At 45.5% G+C, this 20,119-nt stretch overlaps 1 protein-coding gene across 1 annotated transcript in view; it reads left to right on the top strand.

Annotated features, from left to right (window-relative positions):
* LOC310877772 (uncharacterized protein) overlaps positions 1 to 20,119 on the top strand; it is a gene marked incomplete at both ends in the record, with an annotated part of 412,147 nt that overhangs the window by 383,108 nt on the left and 8,920 nt on the right. Inside the window, 5 exons of the mRNA XM_083791721.1 lie at positions 1,574 to 1,873; positions 14,356 to 14,444; positions 15,693 to 15,926; positions 18,209 to 18,450; positions 18,953 to 19,044. Coding sequence (XP_083647847.1) covers positions 1,574 to 1,873; positions 14,356 to 14,444; positions 15,693 to 15,926; positions 18,209 to 18,450; positions 18,953 to 19,044 — 957 coding nt within the window. The remainder of the gene's footprint in view (positions 1 to 1,573; positions 1,874 to 14,355; positions 14,445 to 15,692; positions 15,927 to 18,208; positions 18,451 to 18,952; positions 19,045 to 20,119) is intronic.

Genomic DNA, 20,119 nt, shown 5'->3' with positions numbered 1-20,119 from the left:
GAAAATATGCAAAAGAATAGAAAATATGAAAAAGCTACTACTGTGGAAGGGTTATCATGTATTAATTTGCTTCCTATAAACAAGTTATAATAGCTAGTTTTACCAACTAATGTTGTAGCTCTGGCTCATGGACTAAGAACCAAAAAGAACTGAACCGTAGTGTATAGTAGTAGTGTTAGGACAGGTAGTGTTTATTCCGTCGAGTGAAACTATGACCAAAAACTTTCGTCGACTACCTTTTTCCACCAAGGAAAACTAAATAAAAACTAAGCTATGATGACTATAAAACTGAGACTAAATATATTGACAATTCAACACATTCAAACTAGACTAAAATGTGAACTAAAAGTCATTTTCTGCTTGGTTGCATGCTGAAAATAGCAGATCTACAAGCTCACACAACGCGTCACGCTCTGCGACGCGTTGTGTGATCTTGTAGATCTGCTGTTTTCAGCATGCAACCAAGTCTAAAATCAGCCATTACGACACCACCGAGGCCCGCCAAAATGCATTTGTGTCTAAACACTATAAGACTAACACTATAGCAGAATCTCTTAATCCAGAGCGACGTATACAGTAAGCAAAAACAACACGTGGTAATACATCAAATGCAAGGAAATGGTCATATAGGACTAGATCATAAGTAAACTAAGAACCTATCATCCATGTAACAGACAAAATATCCGTATATTGTCATTGAAACTATAAACACAATAGAATGCATCTGTCTACATCAGTGGTTCCCAAACTTTGTCATGCCAAGCACCCCCAAATTGACACTAATCTGCCTGCGGACCCCCATTTGAAGAGATATGCCAAGGACCCCCATAAGAGAAGATGTTCACGGCTCTAGCAGTGATTCTCAACCCGTTAAATGTCAAGGTCCCCCAGTTTGAAATGCATTAGGCTACGGACCGCCATTTAAAGGTATATTCAGTGATTTCACTTAATTCAAATATCACTTATTTTTTTGTTTTGTTGTGATAATCCTCCCTACTAAAAACGAAACCTAAGGTTTTTTGAGTGAAATCACTGAATATACCTTTAATGGCATTTCTATTTCCGGGACCCCCAACATTGTAAAATCAATGTCAATTTAAGTTTGGTTCCATTTGTACACTCAGAGTAAGTTTTCAGACCAATAAGGGTCCATTTGGTTCCAAACTATATCATTTAGCTGGGGACCCCCTTGGACTCCCCTAAAGGACCCCTGAGGGGGTCCCCGGAACCCCACTTTGGGAACCGCTGGTCCACATAACGTGCTATCTAAAATAACCCATTCTGACCGGGCACCCATTTTGGTGTTGGCATCATGTTATGCTTTAGCTATTGAAAAATAGCAGATCTACAAGCTCATAATACGAGCTTGTAGATCTGCTATGTGAGTGTGTGTGACTCCGATACGAGCTTGTAGGTCTGCTATTTTTTTTTTTATCGAAGAACGACTGACATTTTTAGAATCTGATCTCAGGTCAGAATGGGTTAATCAGACCAGTGTGTGTCCAGTGGAAACCTCGTGTGAATCTGATCTCAGGTCAGAATGGGTTAAAATAAACGACGTATATTTCCCCAGGACGCGTACCACGAGGCGCGGCACCTGCACCACCACTCGCGCATGTGGGCGTCGGACGGCCTCGGCGGCCTGAGCCTGGGCTGCCGCGGCGGCGCCCTCTACAACTCCACGGACAGCCTGGACAGCGCCAAGGCCGTCACCATCGCCATGGAGGCGGCGGGCGCCATGTCCAGCAAGAGGCACCCGTCCACGGACAGCCACGGCTCGGCCTCGGCGGTGGTGGCCACCTGCGACAAGGCCGTGCTCATGTCCAAGGCCGAGGAGTACCTGAAGACCCCGCGCTCGTCCATAGGCATTCAGGTCAGTGTGTCGCGTCGCTGTGTGTGTGTGTGTGTGTGTGTGTGTGTGAGGGCGTGCATGTGTATATAGCGCCCGGGGGGAAAAGCCCGGGTCTCGGTGGGGCGGCAGTGGCTCAGGGGTAGAGTTGCCGGCTGGTATAGCGGCCATTGGGGACCGCAAGGTTCCCAGTTGGATCCCGGGCTCCCCCAGTGTTAGTGTCGAAGTGCCCCTGAGCCCCTGTCCTCTGAACCGCATAGACATGAAAAGGTAGACGCCTCGGCTCTGGGGCATGTGTCTCTCTTTCAGGCAACATGGCGGCAAGCTTTCCCGAGGTTCCTTGCGAAGCATGAGCGGAAGGTTGCTCTGAACCACTAATATCTCCCTACAGTATGTGCCATTTGGTGCCTTGCATTGTTTCCTCCGCGGTCGGTGTGTGAATGTGTGTGTGAGTGTGTGTGACTGTAACGCACTACCTATGTGTAAAGCACCTTGGATAAAGGTGCTACTGTATATAAAGGCACAATTTACCATTTACAGAGGAGGGCCTGAAGACCCCGTGCTCGTCCAAAGGTCGGTGTGTCGCCGTATGTGAGGGCGTGCATGTGTTTAACGCCCCGGGATTCAAACCCGGGTCTCGCGCGTGGAAAGCCAGCATCTTCACCACTATGCCAAAGGCAATTCCCTATAGCTCGGTGGAGATATATTAGACTTTTAGGTCACTATGCAGGCTGAGGTTGTGAGCCACTCTGATACGCTCACCCCTCTGTATAGACCTCCTCCCACGGGGAAGCCCAGTCGGGGGTCACGTACGGTACCAACCTAAAGCCACTCTGCTACACATGGTTATTGTTTACAATAAATTAAACAGTAGTATAGCTTAGTGGGCATAGAGGATGTCTGTCAGATCACAGGTTCGTCTGAATTCTCTCCCTATAGTCATTTAAACATGCAGACATGCAAAAGTCACACACATGTATTATTGTATACACACACACGCGCGCACACACACACACACACACACACACACACACACACAGAGAGACACACGCACACATGCACAGGAGCAGCATTCACATCTCTGCAGCTAAAAATAGCGGTGAGTCATCTCACTGCAATCCATCAATTAGATTCAACTCATGCTAGAGCAGGTTTTACTGAATTGTAGCTCTTTCCCTCCCTCCCTCCCTCCCCCTCTCACTCACTCACTCATTCACTCTCGCTCTCTTCTCCTCTTTCCGCCGTCTTCAGAATCTTTGAATCTCTTCTTTGCGTGTCTTCAGAATCTTTGAATCTCTTCTTTGCGTGTCTTCAGAATCTTTGAATCTCTTCTTTGCGTGTCTTCAGAATCTTTGAATCTCTTCTTTGCGTGTCTTCAGAATCTTTGAATCTCTTCTTTGCGTGTCTTCAGAATCTTTTAATCTCTTCTTTGCGTGTCTTCAGAATCTTTGAATCTCTTCTTTGCGTGTCTTCAGAATCTTTGAATCTCTTCTTTGCGTGTCTTCACAGTTCTTTGCATTAGTATTGACTTCTGCGAGGTCTTCTGACCTGCAAGGGTTGATCTGCACAACATCAATGTACTGCGACTTGCATTTTCATGGTACTGTACTTCTGCATAGATACAGTATAGCCGTTCTTGCCCAGCATAACGTTCGCCTATAACGCACAAGAAATATATCGCTGATAGGTTCAAGGGTTCGTGACATTAGCTCTGGACGGACGGACGGACGGAGACAGACAGACAGACAGACACTCTTACAGAAGGCTGTCTCTTTCAGAGCCACAGCGAGAGAAAAAAAGGATTGTGAATTTAGACACCTTTTATTGCATACAATTCCTGCATATTCACCTGCCTCGTTCAGTTGGTATCGGCTACGGTCGCTCTAAACCATCTCGCCCCTCGATTTTTCCGCCGAGTGCTCGGTGCCGCGGTTCATGTATTCTTTATTAGTTTTTTTTTTACTGAGAATAAGGTTAGAAATAAGTTTAGCGTTAGGCATAGTTTTACTGGGGTTAAGTTTAGGTATAGGGTTAGGTTCAGGCATAGTTTTACTGAGGTTAAGGTTAGGAATAAGCGTAGGTTTAACCTTTAAAGCATAATTTACTTAGGTTTCGGAAATACCAGGCTGCGCACTTCCGCCGGCTGCACGCCCCGGGGCGAGTTGGTAAAGGGGCGAGTGTAGTTTGGCATTCGTTCAGTCTCCACGCTGGGCAGCAGCAGCAGATATACCTGCCGTCACAGTGTGAAGACAGCAGGCCCACTGCAGATCAAAGGACCCCCGCCCGAAGGCATCGGTGTCGGCTGCTCCCGGCCGCCTCTGTCCTCAACACTTCAATAGCCTCAGTGCCTGCACAAAGCGTTTCATCAAAGCACAGTATTACAGTCACTCCGTGTCCATTTGGGCCTCCTCTATCCCATTCTGACCTGAGATCAGATTCATACGAGGTTTCCGCCGGACACACACTGGTCTGATGAACCCATTCTGACCTGAGATCAGATTCTAAAAAATGTCAAGTCGTTCTTCGATTTTTCAAAAATAGCAGACCTACAAGCTCGTATCGCGCCACTCGGTGGCGCGATATGAGCTTGTAGATCTGCTATTTTTAAATAGCTAAAGCATAACATGATGCCAACACCAAAATGGGTGCCCGGTCAGAATGGGCTATAGCGCTCCATGCGATGTGCACTTATCTTTTACACTGTATCACCCTCGTTTTCACAGAGTACCTTCCCATCAACCCAAACCCTCGCTCACTTCTATTAATCTTTCTCTATCTTCACCTTCCTCCCCGCTCATTATTTTTTATCATCTTTCCCGTCTCCGGCTTTCATTCCGTCTCTCTCTCACACACACACACACACACACACACACACACACACGCACACGCACAGGACTGTTATGAATTCATAAAGTCCTTCACACACTCCCCTGTTCCACTGTCCGTCCCATTTGCACAGACCTGAACAGGGGTTGACGTTAAATACCTTTTGTGTGTGTGTGTGTGTGTGTGTGTGTGTGTGTGTGTGTGTGTGTGTGTGTGTGTGTGTGTGTGTGTGTGTGTGTGTGTGTGTGTGTGTGTGTGTGTGTGTGTGTGTGTGTGTGTGTGTGTGTGTGTGTGTGTGTGTGTGTCGCCATATATGGAGAAGGCGATGCTTTCTGTACCCGTGATCTGTATCCTGAAGCACTTGTTGAAGAGTTTCTTTCAACCTTGCGCATCCACTATTGTTTGTGTTCAAGAAATTCCTTGTAAAATGTGAATGCAAATAAAGATGTTAAATGTGTGTGCGTGCGTGCGTGTGTGTGCGAGCATGCGCGCATACTAATGCCAGTCCTTTTTTACATCCAGACCAAACATCTTTGCTAAAACTAGGCGACGTAGAACTTGTCCCGTTGTTTGGCCCACAATAGGGATGGTAGGGTTCATTTGGTTAATCTCCTTTTGGAAATGTGCAGCTGCTCAAGTGGTCTGTCAAGTTCAAGCACGCCCTCTGGGACTCATATTATCCGTCCCGCCCGCAGTGGGCCACGAAAGCAGGATTCAGTTGTCATGGCAGCACAGCAGTTATAAAGGCCTTAGTACTCTCTAAATGTTCCGATGAATTGAAAATGGTGGACCCTGTTGTAAACAAGTGTAACGCTTTATCGCGGTGTCGTCCACAGTAACAGTTATTGTATTGAGTTGTGCTTTCGTTTGAAATGTACAGAGAAGATTGTGTGCACATCTCTTGCCTTATGTATTTAGGCCAGGCACTGGCCTAAAGTTTTGTCCAATATAGAATCTATTTAAAAAGTCCATGCTACACACTTAGCTCTGGTCCATATCTCTAATGCGTTGCATTTAGAGCTATGTTACTCTCGACTTCCGGGGCTCGCATGAATGCAGGCCAGCCTCTCGTATTTAGCGTTGTTTTTGCTACTCACCAAAAAAAAAGGCGGGTTGTGTCATTAGAAAGCCTACTTTCCTTAGTGGACGCACTCTGAGCCCCCCACCACACGTATAAACGCTACTTTTTGGCATCTCCTGTTTGGTACATGGTTGAGACGGACGGGCCACTTTGATTTGGTTTGTGAACATTTCACAACACCAGCAGCTACTGTGGATTAAAGAGGGAAACCATGCATTGGAGGGGCTATAGTAGCGCCCCTCAAAAAGCAACCGATACTGTTGTCTATATAGATACTGTGTGAACCTAATGTGTAAATATGTGAAGTCGTCCGTTATCGGTTTGGCTTTTCTCTAAGCTGATCAGCTCAGAGTCTATCCCTGCAGACTCCCTCCGTCACCCCGATGTCCTCGCTCGGTGCGATCTATTCACAGAACCATGCCTGGTTTTGTGCTATGGTTTTGGTTTCACATTTATATAGAATGATGCGAGCTGTGGGTGGATCGGGCGGCTCAGAATCTCTGGCATGAGCTGGGAGCCTGCAGGGATTCAGTGGGGATTGTCCTCTGAGCCCAGTCTTTTCTCACAGCGAGGGAATGAAACCCTATAGGGGGATTTCATTGTGTATACCGGTGGTTTGTTTTCCACTAGAACTACAGCGTGCAGTGGTGGAAAAAAAATACTCACATTGTTTTTCTTAAAGGACCACTTCACCACTTTTCAACCTATCTTCATTATAATAATAGGTCCTCACTAATAATCCTGCGTAAAATGGCACGATTCTTTTCTACTCAGTCTGTCTCTCATAGGAGGGCTGTGGGCAGGTTAGAAACCGTCCTCCAGTGACATCATCATTAGACAGATTTTTTTTACAAATGTTTTTACAATGTTTAGATTGTCATTATCGTGAGAACGATGGCTTCCATCTTCGCATTGCAACTTTTCAGGACTAGAAAGCCTGCAGTTTCTATTAGCTTGTATTCCCCATCGTTGATGTCACTGGAGGACGGTTTCTAAACTGCCGGCACATCTAAACACACCCACTATTAATTTGATTAGCTACAGACAGTTGCTATAGACTGCCATGTTTTTATCCTGCTCTAGTTTTTAACCTGAACTGGAAAGCAGAGACCGCATGATCAGCCTACAGTATATGATTTCAAGCCCCCTTTACACTTCATCATCATCATCATGGATTTCACAATGCCACGCCGGACTTCCCGGTCCTTCATTACCATCCCCAGTTCCTGCTTACTGTTGCATGTGTCCCTAGCGATGACATCAGGGTACGACAGTTTTCTACCTCTGGTCTGCTTTGAGGCAGGACTCCAGAGAAGAAGGGAAGATATAACCTCATTGTGAAGAAACACGGGGAAGGTCGCCGTATATTAGATCAGTCGATGGGTGGCTCTTCCAAGACAGATTTTGCGCTCTCATTAGAAGGTGGGTGTAAGTGCCATCCAACCGTTTCTCTTGTTTCTTTGAAATTGTCCATGTCTCGGAACGGTCGTCCTAAATATTTTTACTTTTAACATCTTACTAAGCTGGGATGACCAGATATTGTCATTGCAGGCTGACCAGGCCATACCCTTCCTCGTTTGAAAGTCCTTTTGAGAAGAAGATAGATATGAAGCCAAATACTTGTAGTCATCAACCTGTTTCAGAGGAGTGTTGTTAAGTGTTTTTATAATGTGGTTATTGTTGGATTTGCATATATTTACGTATTCCGTTTTCGCCTCGCTGAGATAAAGACCAACACAGTTGGAGGCCTGCTCAAGAGACTGAAGGAGAGCCTGAGCGTATTCCAATGATTGACTGATAAAGCGCGATGTCATCAGCGAAGTCAGTGTCGGTTAGGTATTTAGCAGGATGACGAGAGGTTTAGTTGGTAGCCCTTATCATTGATAGTATCAACTGACATACGAAGGACATAATCAACAACAATAATAAATAGAAACGGGGCAAGTGTGTCACCTTGGAGAATGTCAGCAAGGATGGGGAATGATGGTGTTTCTCCGTCAGGAAGTAAGGATGATCGCTGAGGTATTTATTTGTATATAGAACTTTTATGATCTTTTTTTTTTTTTTTTTTAGATATTTTTTTGCGGCTTACGGCTTACGCCTTTTATTGATTTTTGAAGGGACAGACAGTAGGCTGACAGGAAACGGGAGAGAGATGGGGGGATGACATGCAGTAAAGGCCGTGTCGGGTCCGGGAGTCGAACCCGCGGCACACTGCGACTGGATTACCAGTCCGGTGCCCAGACCGTTACGCTACGGCCTGGGCCTTTTATGATCATTTTGATAAAATATAATTTAAGAATTTAAAACATTTTGGCTCTGTCCACTGAATGAAAAGCCTTTGAGAAATCAACAAAGACTAGTGCCAGATCGCTGTTGCATAGCTGTGATTCCTCAATAACCCTACGTAAGCATAGGATTTGACTCAAAGTGGATCTACCTTACGTCTAAATCCGTTTGGATTGTTTCGGAAGTAGAGTCTCAACGAAGGGGATAAGACGATTAAGGATACGTTTTTTGTAACGTTTTGCAACAATTGGCATTAAGGAAATTCCTCTATAATTATTGGCTAATGAGAGGTCTCCTTTCTTAGGTGTTGGGGTGATCTGGTTTTTATGCCATATATAGTCGGTGCCTTGAATGTGTTGAAGGTATGATTGCAGAGATTAAGCAATAGATATTATAATTGCTTATTTTTCCAGATCAATGCTGGAATATTATCCGGACCAAAAGCTTTAGATGACTTCAATTGTTTGGTGGCTGCTATAACTTCATTGATGGTACATGGGGATGTATTGATGTCGATGTTCAGCGTACCTGAAACCAAACCTGTACACTCGGAAAAACTTCTGGGAGTTTGGCCTCCTTACCAAGAAGATTTTTTAAATGGTTAGACCAGTTTTCCATACGCTTTTTTTTCCGGATGGTGGAGTTGGAATTCTTGACCGACAGCTCTTTGATTGTTTTCCATGCTAAATGGTGCTTCTTTTAGCCGTTATTAGTTGGATTTTCTTGGCTTGTGATGGTGATTTGTGGTAGGCTTGAGAGACTGACTTAAGATGTGTTCTTGCCTCGGAAACTAAGTGGGTTTTGTCACGGCTCAAAACGTCGTACGCAAAAACTAAATAGTTAACAAATCTCCTAAGTGGGTATGGTTGGTCCACTCCCCACCCCATTTTGCACAAGCAAAGCTCTCCAGTGCTGTGAATGTCATGTTCTTCTGAACGGGGCAGGCACTCTGGCCATCCCACATCACACACACACACACACACACAACAGGAAATCAATAGAAGTTGGAGAGTCTTGGCTCCTCCATTCATCTTTGCCTGCGTCAGTGTATTTGCTAATGTTGTCGTGACAGCATAAACACTTAGGGACAGCTCTCTTGAGAAAGAAGAATGTTGTACAGCAGCGCGGGGTTCCCAACCTTGGATCAATGGAAATATACACAGTATACTTTACAGGGTTGTGTAACGATAGTCATCATAATTTTTCGACCGTGGTCGAGATTATGGATTTCACAATGCTGATTGATTGATTGATTGATTGATTGATTGATTCATTGATTCATTGATTGAAGTATTTATTAACAGTTTGGAGAATTACAGTACATTTCAAGCACAACTCAATACAAAACTGTTAACTGTGGACGACACCAGCATTACACTTGTTTACAATAGGGTCCACCATGTTAAATTCATCATAACATTTGGCGACAAATATACAAAAACATATACAGTGAGGGGATAAAGGGGTGGGTGGGGGATTGAGATTCTACGGGGGCCAGTTTCGAATTGCAGCCGTCCGTATAGGTGCCCTTTGAGAGCGGATGCCACGCCAGACTTCCCGGCCCTTCCTTGCCATCCCCAGTTCCTGCTTACTGATGCATGTGTCCCTAGCCATGACATCAGGGAACGACAGTTTTCTACCTCTGGTCTGCTTTGAGGCAGGACTCCAGAGAAGAAGGGAAGATATAACCTCATGAGCAGCTCTGTAGCAGTGGCCCGGCAAACTGTGTTCTTCTGGATCGGACTAGTGAAGAAACACGGGGAAGGTTGCCGTATATTCTAGAAGTTGATAGGTGGGGCATGCAGGGTAAGCGCCTTAGATTTGGCATTTGTACAGCTATTCTGAGGAGGGGGGTGCAGCTCTCACTACCATGGGGCTATAGTGCCGTTTGACTCTCGTAGATTGAAAATGTCAGAATCGATGAATACATCTACGAGAGTCTAAATCTCAGGCTGTTTTTCTTCTAGCACGTAAACGTTGACACACCGTGACTGTGTTTCAAGCTGGGAATTGATTTATTCATGAAGAAAAGGCTGTTTTAACGACACCTTCAATGAGGAACAGTCAAAGCTTTTGACCTCAAATGGAGCCGCTGGTCAAGTCTCATCTCCACGTGGTGTGCGTGCGTGCGTGACAGACACTTTTTGCTGATGTTCACACTTTCCACAGCTGTGAAACACTATGTGCCAAGTGGCAACATAGTCAGTGTGTGTGTGTGTGTGTGTGTGTGTGTGTGTGTGTGTGTGTGTGTGTGTGTGTGTGTGTGTGTGTGTGTGTGTGTGTGTGTGTGTGTGTGTGTGTGTGTGTGTGTGTGTGTGTGTGTGTGTGTGTGTGTGTGTGTGTGTGTGTGCAGCCACAAATGAATGAGTCATCTTAGGGGACACTTAATTTATACTTGGTTGTGCATCGTGTAGAGCGAAAAAGAATGGCCGACCTAGCGGGTCACCAGGGCGGTGCACGACCATGTCTAAATGAGGCATTAGTCTAAACCCAGCATCTTCCCCTCATCCATCACACTAAGGAACTCATTGAGTTTTCATGAGGTGGACTTTACTTTGCAACAACACTTCTTAGGAGGTCACCTTCCTCTGAACGAACTGGCTCTCGTCGTCACAGTGATACACCTATGGCCATTTTTTTTATATAGCGTTGCTGTAGGGCATGCAGAAGACCTCTTATCCCCATAATTCTATAATTCTATGTTTTTCATAAATGAACGCCCCACTTGATCACACCACAGCGTCACACGAAAGCATCAAGAACGTGATGCGAAGCGACCCGCTTTGAGCTTGCCGACTGCTGCTTTCCCTGTTTTTGAATTTAAATCCTGAAATTGATGAGGTTTCCACACAACACAGAGGACATTTTACCTACTTTACGTCCATTCACTTGGTGCACAGAGAGTCCCTCTTCCCCTTTACGTGGAGAGTCACGTAGCATCGACAGAACAGACAGAACAGTTTAATTAATAAATGTCGTAGAGGTGGGTTGTCTCTTCTCATCACGTCCTCCCAGCTGAGACAATTAAATTCTGCCAGATTGATTTCCAAATTACTGTGATAATCACACAGCAAGGTGTGAATCTTGCGCACGCACACAGGCCTGCACACATGCACGCACACAAACACACAGGAAGTGATTTACTTGTAATAATGATAATCCTTCAGGCGAGGAGTAAACTTCATTATCCAACCGTCGTGTTCACAAACTGAACGAGTAGAAAAGACAGAAGACATGAAGGAAAATTAAATGACAAAATGACCGAGGATGAAAGAGGAGTGAGTGACAGTGGACACACAAACGCGCACACACACACACACACACACACACACACACACACACACACACAGAGAGCAGCAACAAACAAATTAAGGGAGGACATGATGAACTGTAGAGGTTGATGCTCCAGGCAGCCATCGACCTCTCCTCTCTAACAACAAGGCAGGAGCTGCATGCGGACCACAGCGAGACCTCTCGCGCTGCACGCCACAGCGAGACCTCTCGTCTCTAACATCAAGGCAGGCTTTGGTACAGTGACGTTCAATGCTTGAGCCCTTTGACTGACAGTAGCTCTGACCAATTGCGTCAAAGAGAAAATGTTTGAACCCGCCCCCTTCCCGGGAAACAAGATCAATACACAGCATCTCCAGACTCAAATACCACACGACAGTGTGATTTGAGTCTGGCTCATTAGCCAGGCTACATGCGGACCACAGTGCGGCCTGCAGGCTGGAACCCCAAGGACGCCTATAGGGGGCGCTAAGGGGCCACTTAGAGAACCACCGCGGCTACAAGTGGCCGCACATCAGTTCCACACGGCCAAAGGGAGGAGAGCTTAGCCAATTTCAAACTGTGTGGACCGTGGTTGGCTTTGCATAGAGCTGGCTGGTGTTAAAGGCACGCACGCACGCACACAGTCCCCCACAGTCACGCCAGTGTCACACACGCACGCACGCACACACACACACACACACACACACCGCCTGTGAATGCTGATGATCACAGCCTTGCAGGGACAAAGCATTATCAACATCAATCACTTGCCTGCAGCCATATACCATAATATCCGCCAACAACAACACGTTTGATTTTACCAAAAAGGTACAGCGGTGGTACAGATTTATACTAAAAGGATAACCCATAACAAAAAGGCACAGGGCTTGTTTCCATTGAGGTCCTGTGCATTCAATTAATCAAGACATTTAAAGACAAACAATAATATACAACTCGAAAGGCGCCATTCTGGGAAATTGCAAGTGCGGTTGCAATTTCCCTCGAGCAGCTTGCCGAGTACAGTATGATGATGCTGCATTGACCCACATGACGCTACAAAACCTTTATATGGAATGTTTATCTGGAATAAAGTAACTATAGTCTGGTTCCCTACTGCAACCACGAGTAGTACTAGTAAAACAAGAATTGATGACATAGTCATTACCAGCTAGTGTTTATATACTGCGGTGGTGGTGCTCCGCCATAGCTCACACATACACGCACACGTCACGATTCTCACGAATAGCTCACACAAACACGCACGCACACACACACACACACACACAGTGTCCCTCTGGGCTTTGCTGTCTGTAGTGTGCGTCATAGGTAGAGAGTAATAGGGCTAAAGTGTAAATATCATGTAAAATAGCCTATCTAAACCAGTGCACCACAATGCCATTTCTCAGTTCTCACAAACAGTGACTTCATCACCACTTTGAAGTCAGTTGTTGGCATGCTACTACTTTAGTTCTTTGTCATGCATATTGTACCTTAGTAGTGGGACTTTCTGTAGTACTGTCTGTATAGTGTGCAGAGTCTGCTCATGCATTCGCATCGCGCACATCGTTCGTGTAGTGTGTTTAACGTTATGTGTTGTTGCTTGCTGTCGCTTCTTCATGCCGTTCACTTCACGGTGATGCGTGCTTTGTTGTGTGTGTGGTGTGCAGAGTATGCACATGCATTCGCTCGTTGATGCGTGTCATTTATTGTCCATACTAGACCTGTACGTGCCCGTCGGCCACCGGCCTACTTGAGGACGATGCAACTTGGGAACCTAATGATGCCGGTCAACTTGTCATAGCACCTGTTTTAACTATCTGTCTGTGTCTCACATGGATATCTCTGTATCTGCCAGTCTGCCTGTGTCTGAAGAGTCCAAACATACTGTGAAAAGTGGTTAAGTAATCAATTTGCAGGTGTGGGGTTGCCCTGGTAATCAATTGGCTGAGGCAGAGGCTGGAAATTGCACAGGTGAGGGGACTTAGGCTCATTAGGCCTACTGGCAGAGCCTGTAAGTAAAACTATTTAGGACGACCGTTGAGCCGATTCTACTATGGCTCCGAGACATGGACACTTTCAAAGAAATTTGAGAAACGGTTGGACGGCACTTACACCCGCCTTCTAATGAGAGCGCAAAATCTGTCTTGTAAGAGCCACCCATCGACTAATCTAATATACTGTACAGTGTACGGCAACCTTCCCAGTGTAGGTTGCCAGCTTCAGTAGTCCCATCCAGAAGAACACAGTTTGCCGGCCACTTCTACAGAGCTGACAATGAGGTTATATCTTCCCTTCTTCTCTGGAGTCCTGCCTCAAAGCAGACCAGAGGTAGAAATCTGTCGTTCCCTGATGTCATCGCTAGGGACACACATGCATCATCAGTAAGCAGGAACTGGGGATGGCAATGACGTACCGGAAAGTCTGGTGTGGCATTGTGAAATCCATGATCTCGACCGCGGTCGAAAAATGATGATGATGAAGGAGTCACACCTTTTTTTTCATGACTGTTGGTAGGGCATTCCACATTTTGGTGGCATAGCAGAAGAATGAATTTAACTCCTTGTTTGAGCCGAATCTGTATTGAAGGAGATCGGAGGCGCTCCCTCTGTCCATATCTCTGTTTCTCCCTCTGTGTCGCTATGGTTACAGCATGCTAGAAGAAACGCTGGAAGACGACAGTCAGCCGTTTGGAGGAATGTTTGTTAAAGTAACGAGTTGAAGGTTTAATCATTGCATGCAGTCAGATGTCACAATTGCACAAGTCAGCTTGTACAGCAGCTTGTTTTTGAACAGATGGGGAGCAGATCTGATCTAGGAGGTCAGATAAAGTGGTTAAAAAGATTGTGACGCTTGTATTAATAAATGTAGCTGTGGTGAACCCCCTGACTTTAGCAGTAGACACTTTGTGGTAAGATAAATGCTGAAAATAGCCGATCTTACAAGCTCACAATGGATTGCATTGTGTGAGCTTGTAGATCAGCATTTCTTTCCAATTAAGTTCACTAAATGATTGTGCACGTACATGTGTTTTGTTTAGGTGGAAGCAGCCACAGACTCGGAGTCAGAAGGGAAAGGCTCCAGGGAATATCATTCAGTTGGAACCCAAGTGGAAGACGACAAGAAGGGGTGAGATGAATCAGATAATGGACCAACATTTTATATCCTCTGCAAATGTGTTCCCAAATTGACCTCGCTGCCACTATCATGAATAGACTCCACTTTCTTGCTTTTATTAGCTCTCTCTCTCTCTCTCTCTCTCTCTCTCTCTCACACACACGAGCACGCGCGTGCTCGTGTGTGTGACAGTGCATACGTGTGGTCTGAGAGAGTGTTTGTAATGCTATTGGCCAGTGGTGGGCAACTTTGACGAGGCCACTATATTTCGACACTCACTCCAGAGGGCCACATCAGGGATGGAGATATTAGATCAATATTAGCCAGCAACTTTACATCTAACCTCAAACCCTTAGATCTCCATATATGGAGCTGACCTGTTCTGACATTCCATATGTTGATCCTTCCCCATCCATCCTTCCTCTTTGATGGCTCCCTTTTGACTGATACCTGTCCATTTAAACTCTAGACGGGCCTGGCCCAAAGTTATTAATCCAGCCGTGCCCGGCAGCCGGCGAAAACTAGAGTTCTCAACCTACTCGGAAATTAACACAATTAGTGCCCAAGTAGAAAAGCCTAAAAGACGCGACTATAGGCTATTTTATATTTTTACTACTTTACATCAGCTATCTTCAAAAACTCGACATATGGAATACTGTATATTTCCAAATATGGTAGCCTTGCCTCAAATAGCCGCCTGGTTCGTTTTGTAAACGTCCGGGGTCCAAAACGATTTTGCGTATATACTATAGTACTTTATAACAACACAGATCTTCCATTTTCTGACGGTAGGTCCAGACAAATATTAATCTGGGGGTCCTTGAACTGAACCACAGGTTTAAACTTTAGGAAGGAAGCCCAAATAAGCAACAATATTTACAAGCAAGACAAAGAAAACAAAATAAAACAAGTAGAGATGTCCCGATTCTTTTTCCTTTCCGATCCGATCCCGATACCAGAGAATAATATATAATTTATAATAATATGTTGTGACTTGTGTTTATAGCAGACTCCTCACTCAAAGTTTGGGCAACTCCAAAGCAAACTCCACATGCCCCAACATTTTATTTACCTGCCATAGTGTCAAACCCTTACCCCTGTGTCGGATCTGTGGTCAAACTGGCATATTTTCCGATACCGATATGACCCGATATGACCAAATAAGGGCCGATCCGTTACTTTTCCGATACCGATACAGTATCGGGACATCTCTAAAAACAAGGTCAACGCTGGTATATGTGTGTGTTTGTGTCCTTCAAGGCAGGGCCGGTTCAAGCGCTCCAACAGCGTGACGGCGGGGGTGCAGGCTGACCTGGAGCTGGAGGGGTTTCCCACCATGGAGGACAAGGGCCTGCAGTTTGGCGGAGGCTTCCAGCAGCGCCACTCGGAGCCCAGCACGCCCACGCAGTACGGCGCCGTGCGCACCGTGCGCACCCAGGGCCTCTTCAGCTACCGCGAGGACTACCGCAACAGCCCCGCCGAGCCCCCCACCAGGTTAGAATCGCTTTGGATTTTTCATTATAGTTTATGCGTTTTCGTTCGTTTTGATGATCTTCTAATTCGGGTTAGTTTTAATTCGTGTTTAGAGCGCTAGTTTCGCTTTAGTTTTGTTTTTTTGTGACGATGCTTAGTTTTAGTTTTAACGCATTGTTAGCTTGTAGATCTGCTATTTTTTTTATATATTTGTGAACGATAAATGGGACATTTTGCACAGTTAGGCCAATCAGGGTGCTGCGTGAGTGCTTTCGGTGCGTCACTCGGCCAATCACAGCGCGAGTTGGCATGCTTGCTACGTATGTCGGTGGTCCCTTTGACCCTTTGGATTGCCTCCTTGTGTTGGTGGCGTTGCTCGGTCAATCAGGGATGACGACTGACGACGTAACTATGTGTGTTTATGTAAAACATGTTTAAAAGACGTAATCATTTTAAGTTTATAGTACATATTGACTATATATGTCAGCTGTTTCAATGATTTGATTGGGGTCTGCTTATAGCACAGTTGCTGACGGTGGAGAGCACTGTTCATAAGTTGCGCACTCTGCTTGCGCACAAGTAGGCCATTCATGGCCAACTTGTGTGAAAGTGCAAGTTGAAGCTCGACAGAGTGCATTTCTAGTACATTGTAACTGCTGTTGAGGTCTACAAGATCGTGTAATTTTGGGGTTTGTGTGACTGCATAAAAAGTGGCTTTGTTGGTGCGTAGTAGTCGAGGTGATTAACCCATTTAGGACAGAGACCAGATTCTACAAAATGTCTTCTAAATCAATTTTCTCACTCAATTTGTCACGTCACGTCATATATAGAGCGTCGCAGTCCCACCCCCTTTCATGATACAGATAGCATTTGATACAGACTTATAGCATGTTATGTATAGCATAGTATAGTATATATGTATAGTTTATATGTATAGTTTCATTCTATAGATATTCCACTGTTACGTTCTTTTCATGATAAATGCTTGTTATGTTTTTATTTTTTGCTTAATGTAAGTCGCTCTGGATTAAGAGCGTCTGCTAAATGCCTAAATTGTAAATTGTATGACGCCAGGCCCAGGAAATGATTCCCAATGCATTTTTCCCATAGACATTTCAAAAAGTATTTATTTAAAGACGGTTACGCCGGTTACGCCACGGACAAAGCCAACTGGAGTTGTGACAAATCATGACCACAAACACAATATTTTGGACCAATCAAATAATTACAAAGAAGGAAAACAACAACAAAAAAGTGTTGTAACCTGCCGTTCTCTTTTTCTTCCTTCTAATTATTTGTTTGGTCCAAAATATTGTTTGTTGTCATGATTTGTCACGACAAGAGTTGGCTTTGTACGAGGCTTAAAAGGTCTTTAAATAAATACTTTTTGAAATGTCTATGAGGAAAATGAACGGGCCCTGGTAGGGGGGCGGGACTGCGACGCTCTATTGTGCCCAGGTCTCGTGACATCACTATGACATCATCAGGGATGATAGTAAATCAGGGATCATATCATAGTAAATGTGACCTGCTGTCGCAATTAAGGCCATATATGGAGATCCCTGACCTCGCCCGGTCGCTTCTCGCCTCCAGGCATCTTACTGGTAGTTAAAGTTCTTCTATAGTTTCCAGTTTTTCATGTGTCTATGAGGTGACAGTACTTCAGTAGACACCCTGTCGTTTTTTTGTGCAATGGTGTATTAACTATGTATCTTCCTGGAGGCTGAACGTTTGACAGTCAAACGGGCCAATGAAATAAACAGTAATATAGTGACATCACACTATCAGCCGCTCCCCTAACCCCACCCCGCTTCAGTTCAGGTGGATCACCACCCATCACCACCCACCAGGCAAACTAGGCATACTTAATGAACTGGTGGGCGTGCCCACATAAAAACAACATTTTAACAAATACTGTACACTTTTTTTTTTAGAAAAAATGATACCTCCTTATATAACAATAAGACCTGATGATCATGTTTAAGGGTGGACAAAAATCACGGCACTCCATCTTTAACCCATTCTGAACGGGAACCCATTTCGGTGTCAGCATCATGTCATGCTTTAGCTATTGAAAAATAGCAGATCTACAAGCTCATAGCGCGCCACCGAGTGGCGCGCTACGAGCTTGTAGGTCTGCTATTTTTGAAAAAATCGAAGAACGACTGACATTTTTTAGAATCTGACCTCAGGTCAGAATGGGTTCATCAGAACCAGTGTGTGTCCAGTGGAAACCGCGTATGAATCTGATCTCGGGTCAGAATGGGTTAACTATAATACCCCCCCCCCCCCCCCCCCCGTAGCCCCAGGGAGACCACGGGCGCGGAGACCGCCCCGTGGCAGCTGGAGCCGCCGTCGCCCAGGGAGAGCGCCAGCGCCACGTCGTCGTCTCCGGGGGGCGAGTCGTCGGGCAGGGCGTCGTCGCCCTCCCCGCGGCGGGACGGCGGCTGGTTCATGCAGCTCCTCCACACGGAGACCAAGAGGATGGAGGGCTGGTGCAAGGAGATGGAGGCCGAGGCCGAGGAGAACGACCTGTCGGAGGACAGTACGTGACGGCACTGTTGGGGTTTTTGACGTGCAGGTTTTGATGTATAGTTTTGCTGTAGAGTGGCCGTTAGAAATAGCCCGAAGTTTGATCCCGGAGCTCCCCCAGAGTTGGTGTCGAAGTGTCCTTGAGCAAGACGCTGAACCCCTAATTGTTCCCGATGTGCAGGTTGGTGCCTTGCATGGTTTCCTCCACCATCGGTGTATATGAATGAGTGAATGTAATGGGCAAAGTGTAAAGTGCTTTGGATAACCGCGCTAGGCCTATATAAATGCACCATTTACCATTTATTTACCATTTAGTTTTTGTGATGTTTTAGTCATCTGGAATGTTTTAGTTTTTAGTCTAGTTTTAGTCGACTAAATGTCTTTTACATTATAAATGATTTTAGAAATCTTTGTAATGTAAAAGAAACTAGTATTTAACAGCATGTTCATTTCTTGTGATGTGTCTATGAGCTCTAAATGTACATTATTTGCGTGTGTGCGTGCGTGCCCTCCAGTTCTAGGCAGAATACGGAGTGCGGTGGGCAGCGCTCAGCTCCTCATGTCTCAGAAGTTCCAGCAGTTCTATTGGCTGTGTCAGCAAAACCTGGTGAGAAGAACCTCAACACTTCAGAGCTTTAGTGCTTCTATCGATCACAGCTCTGTGTGCGCGCGCGCGCGCGCGCGCGCGCGTGTGTGTGTGTGTGTGTGTGTGTGTGTGTGTGTGTGTGTGTGTGTGTGTGCGTGTGCACGTGTGTGTGTGTGTGTGTGTGTGTGTGTTAGGCTGAGTGACTTGGGTCTGCCTGCACCGGTGCAGATTACATCAGAAAGCAAATACGATACAGAGGGAAACACAGCTTGTGTCTCTCTCTTCACAGTCCCCTAACACACACTACAATGTAGAATCAATCAAAAAACACCGGTTTGGACTGCTGACTTGACGTCGCAATCAATAGCCATCAACCAACACATTTGTTCATTGTGGCCCGAACTTTTTGAGATGAGAAATAGATAACCTAGAATGGCTTCCACGCTGCCGAGACTGCAGTATTGAAACGGGTAAAGCACTTTATTTTAATTTATTCAAACTTTGTATCCCACGATTTCGCAACCAACTTTCTCACCCAGTGTCAATTATCGAATGTAATGAATACACTCCCTCAGCCCTCTGCTGACCTGGGGAAAGCAACGGACTGAAAAGTTTCGGGGGGTCACAGCCTGAAAAGTTTGAGAACCATGCACTGCTCTAGCCTAAACAACAGATACCAGGTGAGAACCATGCACTGCCCTAGCCTAAACAACAGATACCAGGTGAGAACCATGCACTGCCCTAGCCTAAACAACAGATACCAGGTGAGAACCATGCACTGCCCTAGCCTAAACAACAGATACCAGGTGAGAACCATGCACTGCTCTAGCCTAAACAACAGATACCAGGTGAGAACCATGCACTGCTCTAGCCTAAACAACAGATACCAGGTGAGAACCATGCACTGCTCTAGCCTAAACAACGGATACCAGGTGAGAACCATGCACTGCTCAAGCCTAAACAACAGATACCATGGCATGCCGTTGCATCTTGACTCTATGACATTCAGATGGTCATGAGGACATTGTATGAGAGAAAAAGGTGAACGACACAATAACAATATACGGTGTAATTCCTGCCATAAGTCTTCCCCACA

The sequence above is a fragment of the Protomyctophum parallelum genome, assembly GCF_964188405.1.
Source record: "Protomyctophum parallelum genome assembly, chromosome: 20".
NCBI lineage: Eukaryota > Metazoa > Chordata > Actinopteri > Myctophiformes > Myctophidae > Protomyctophum > Protomyctophum parallelum.
This window is presented reverse-complemented; position numbering and strand designations above follow the sequence as displayed.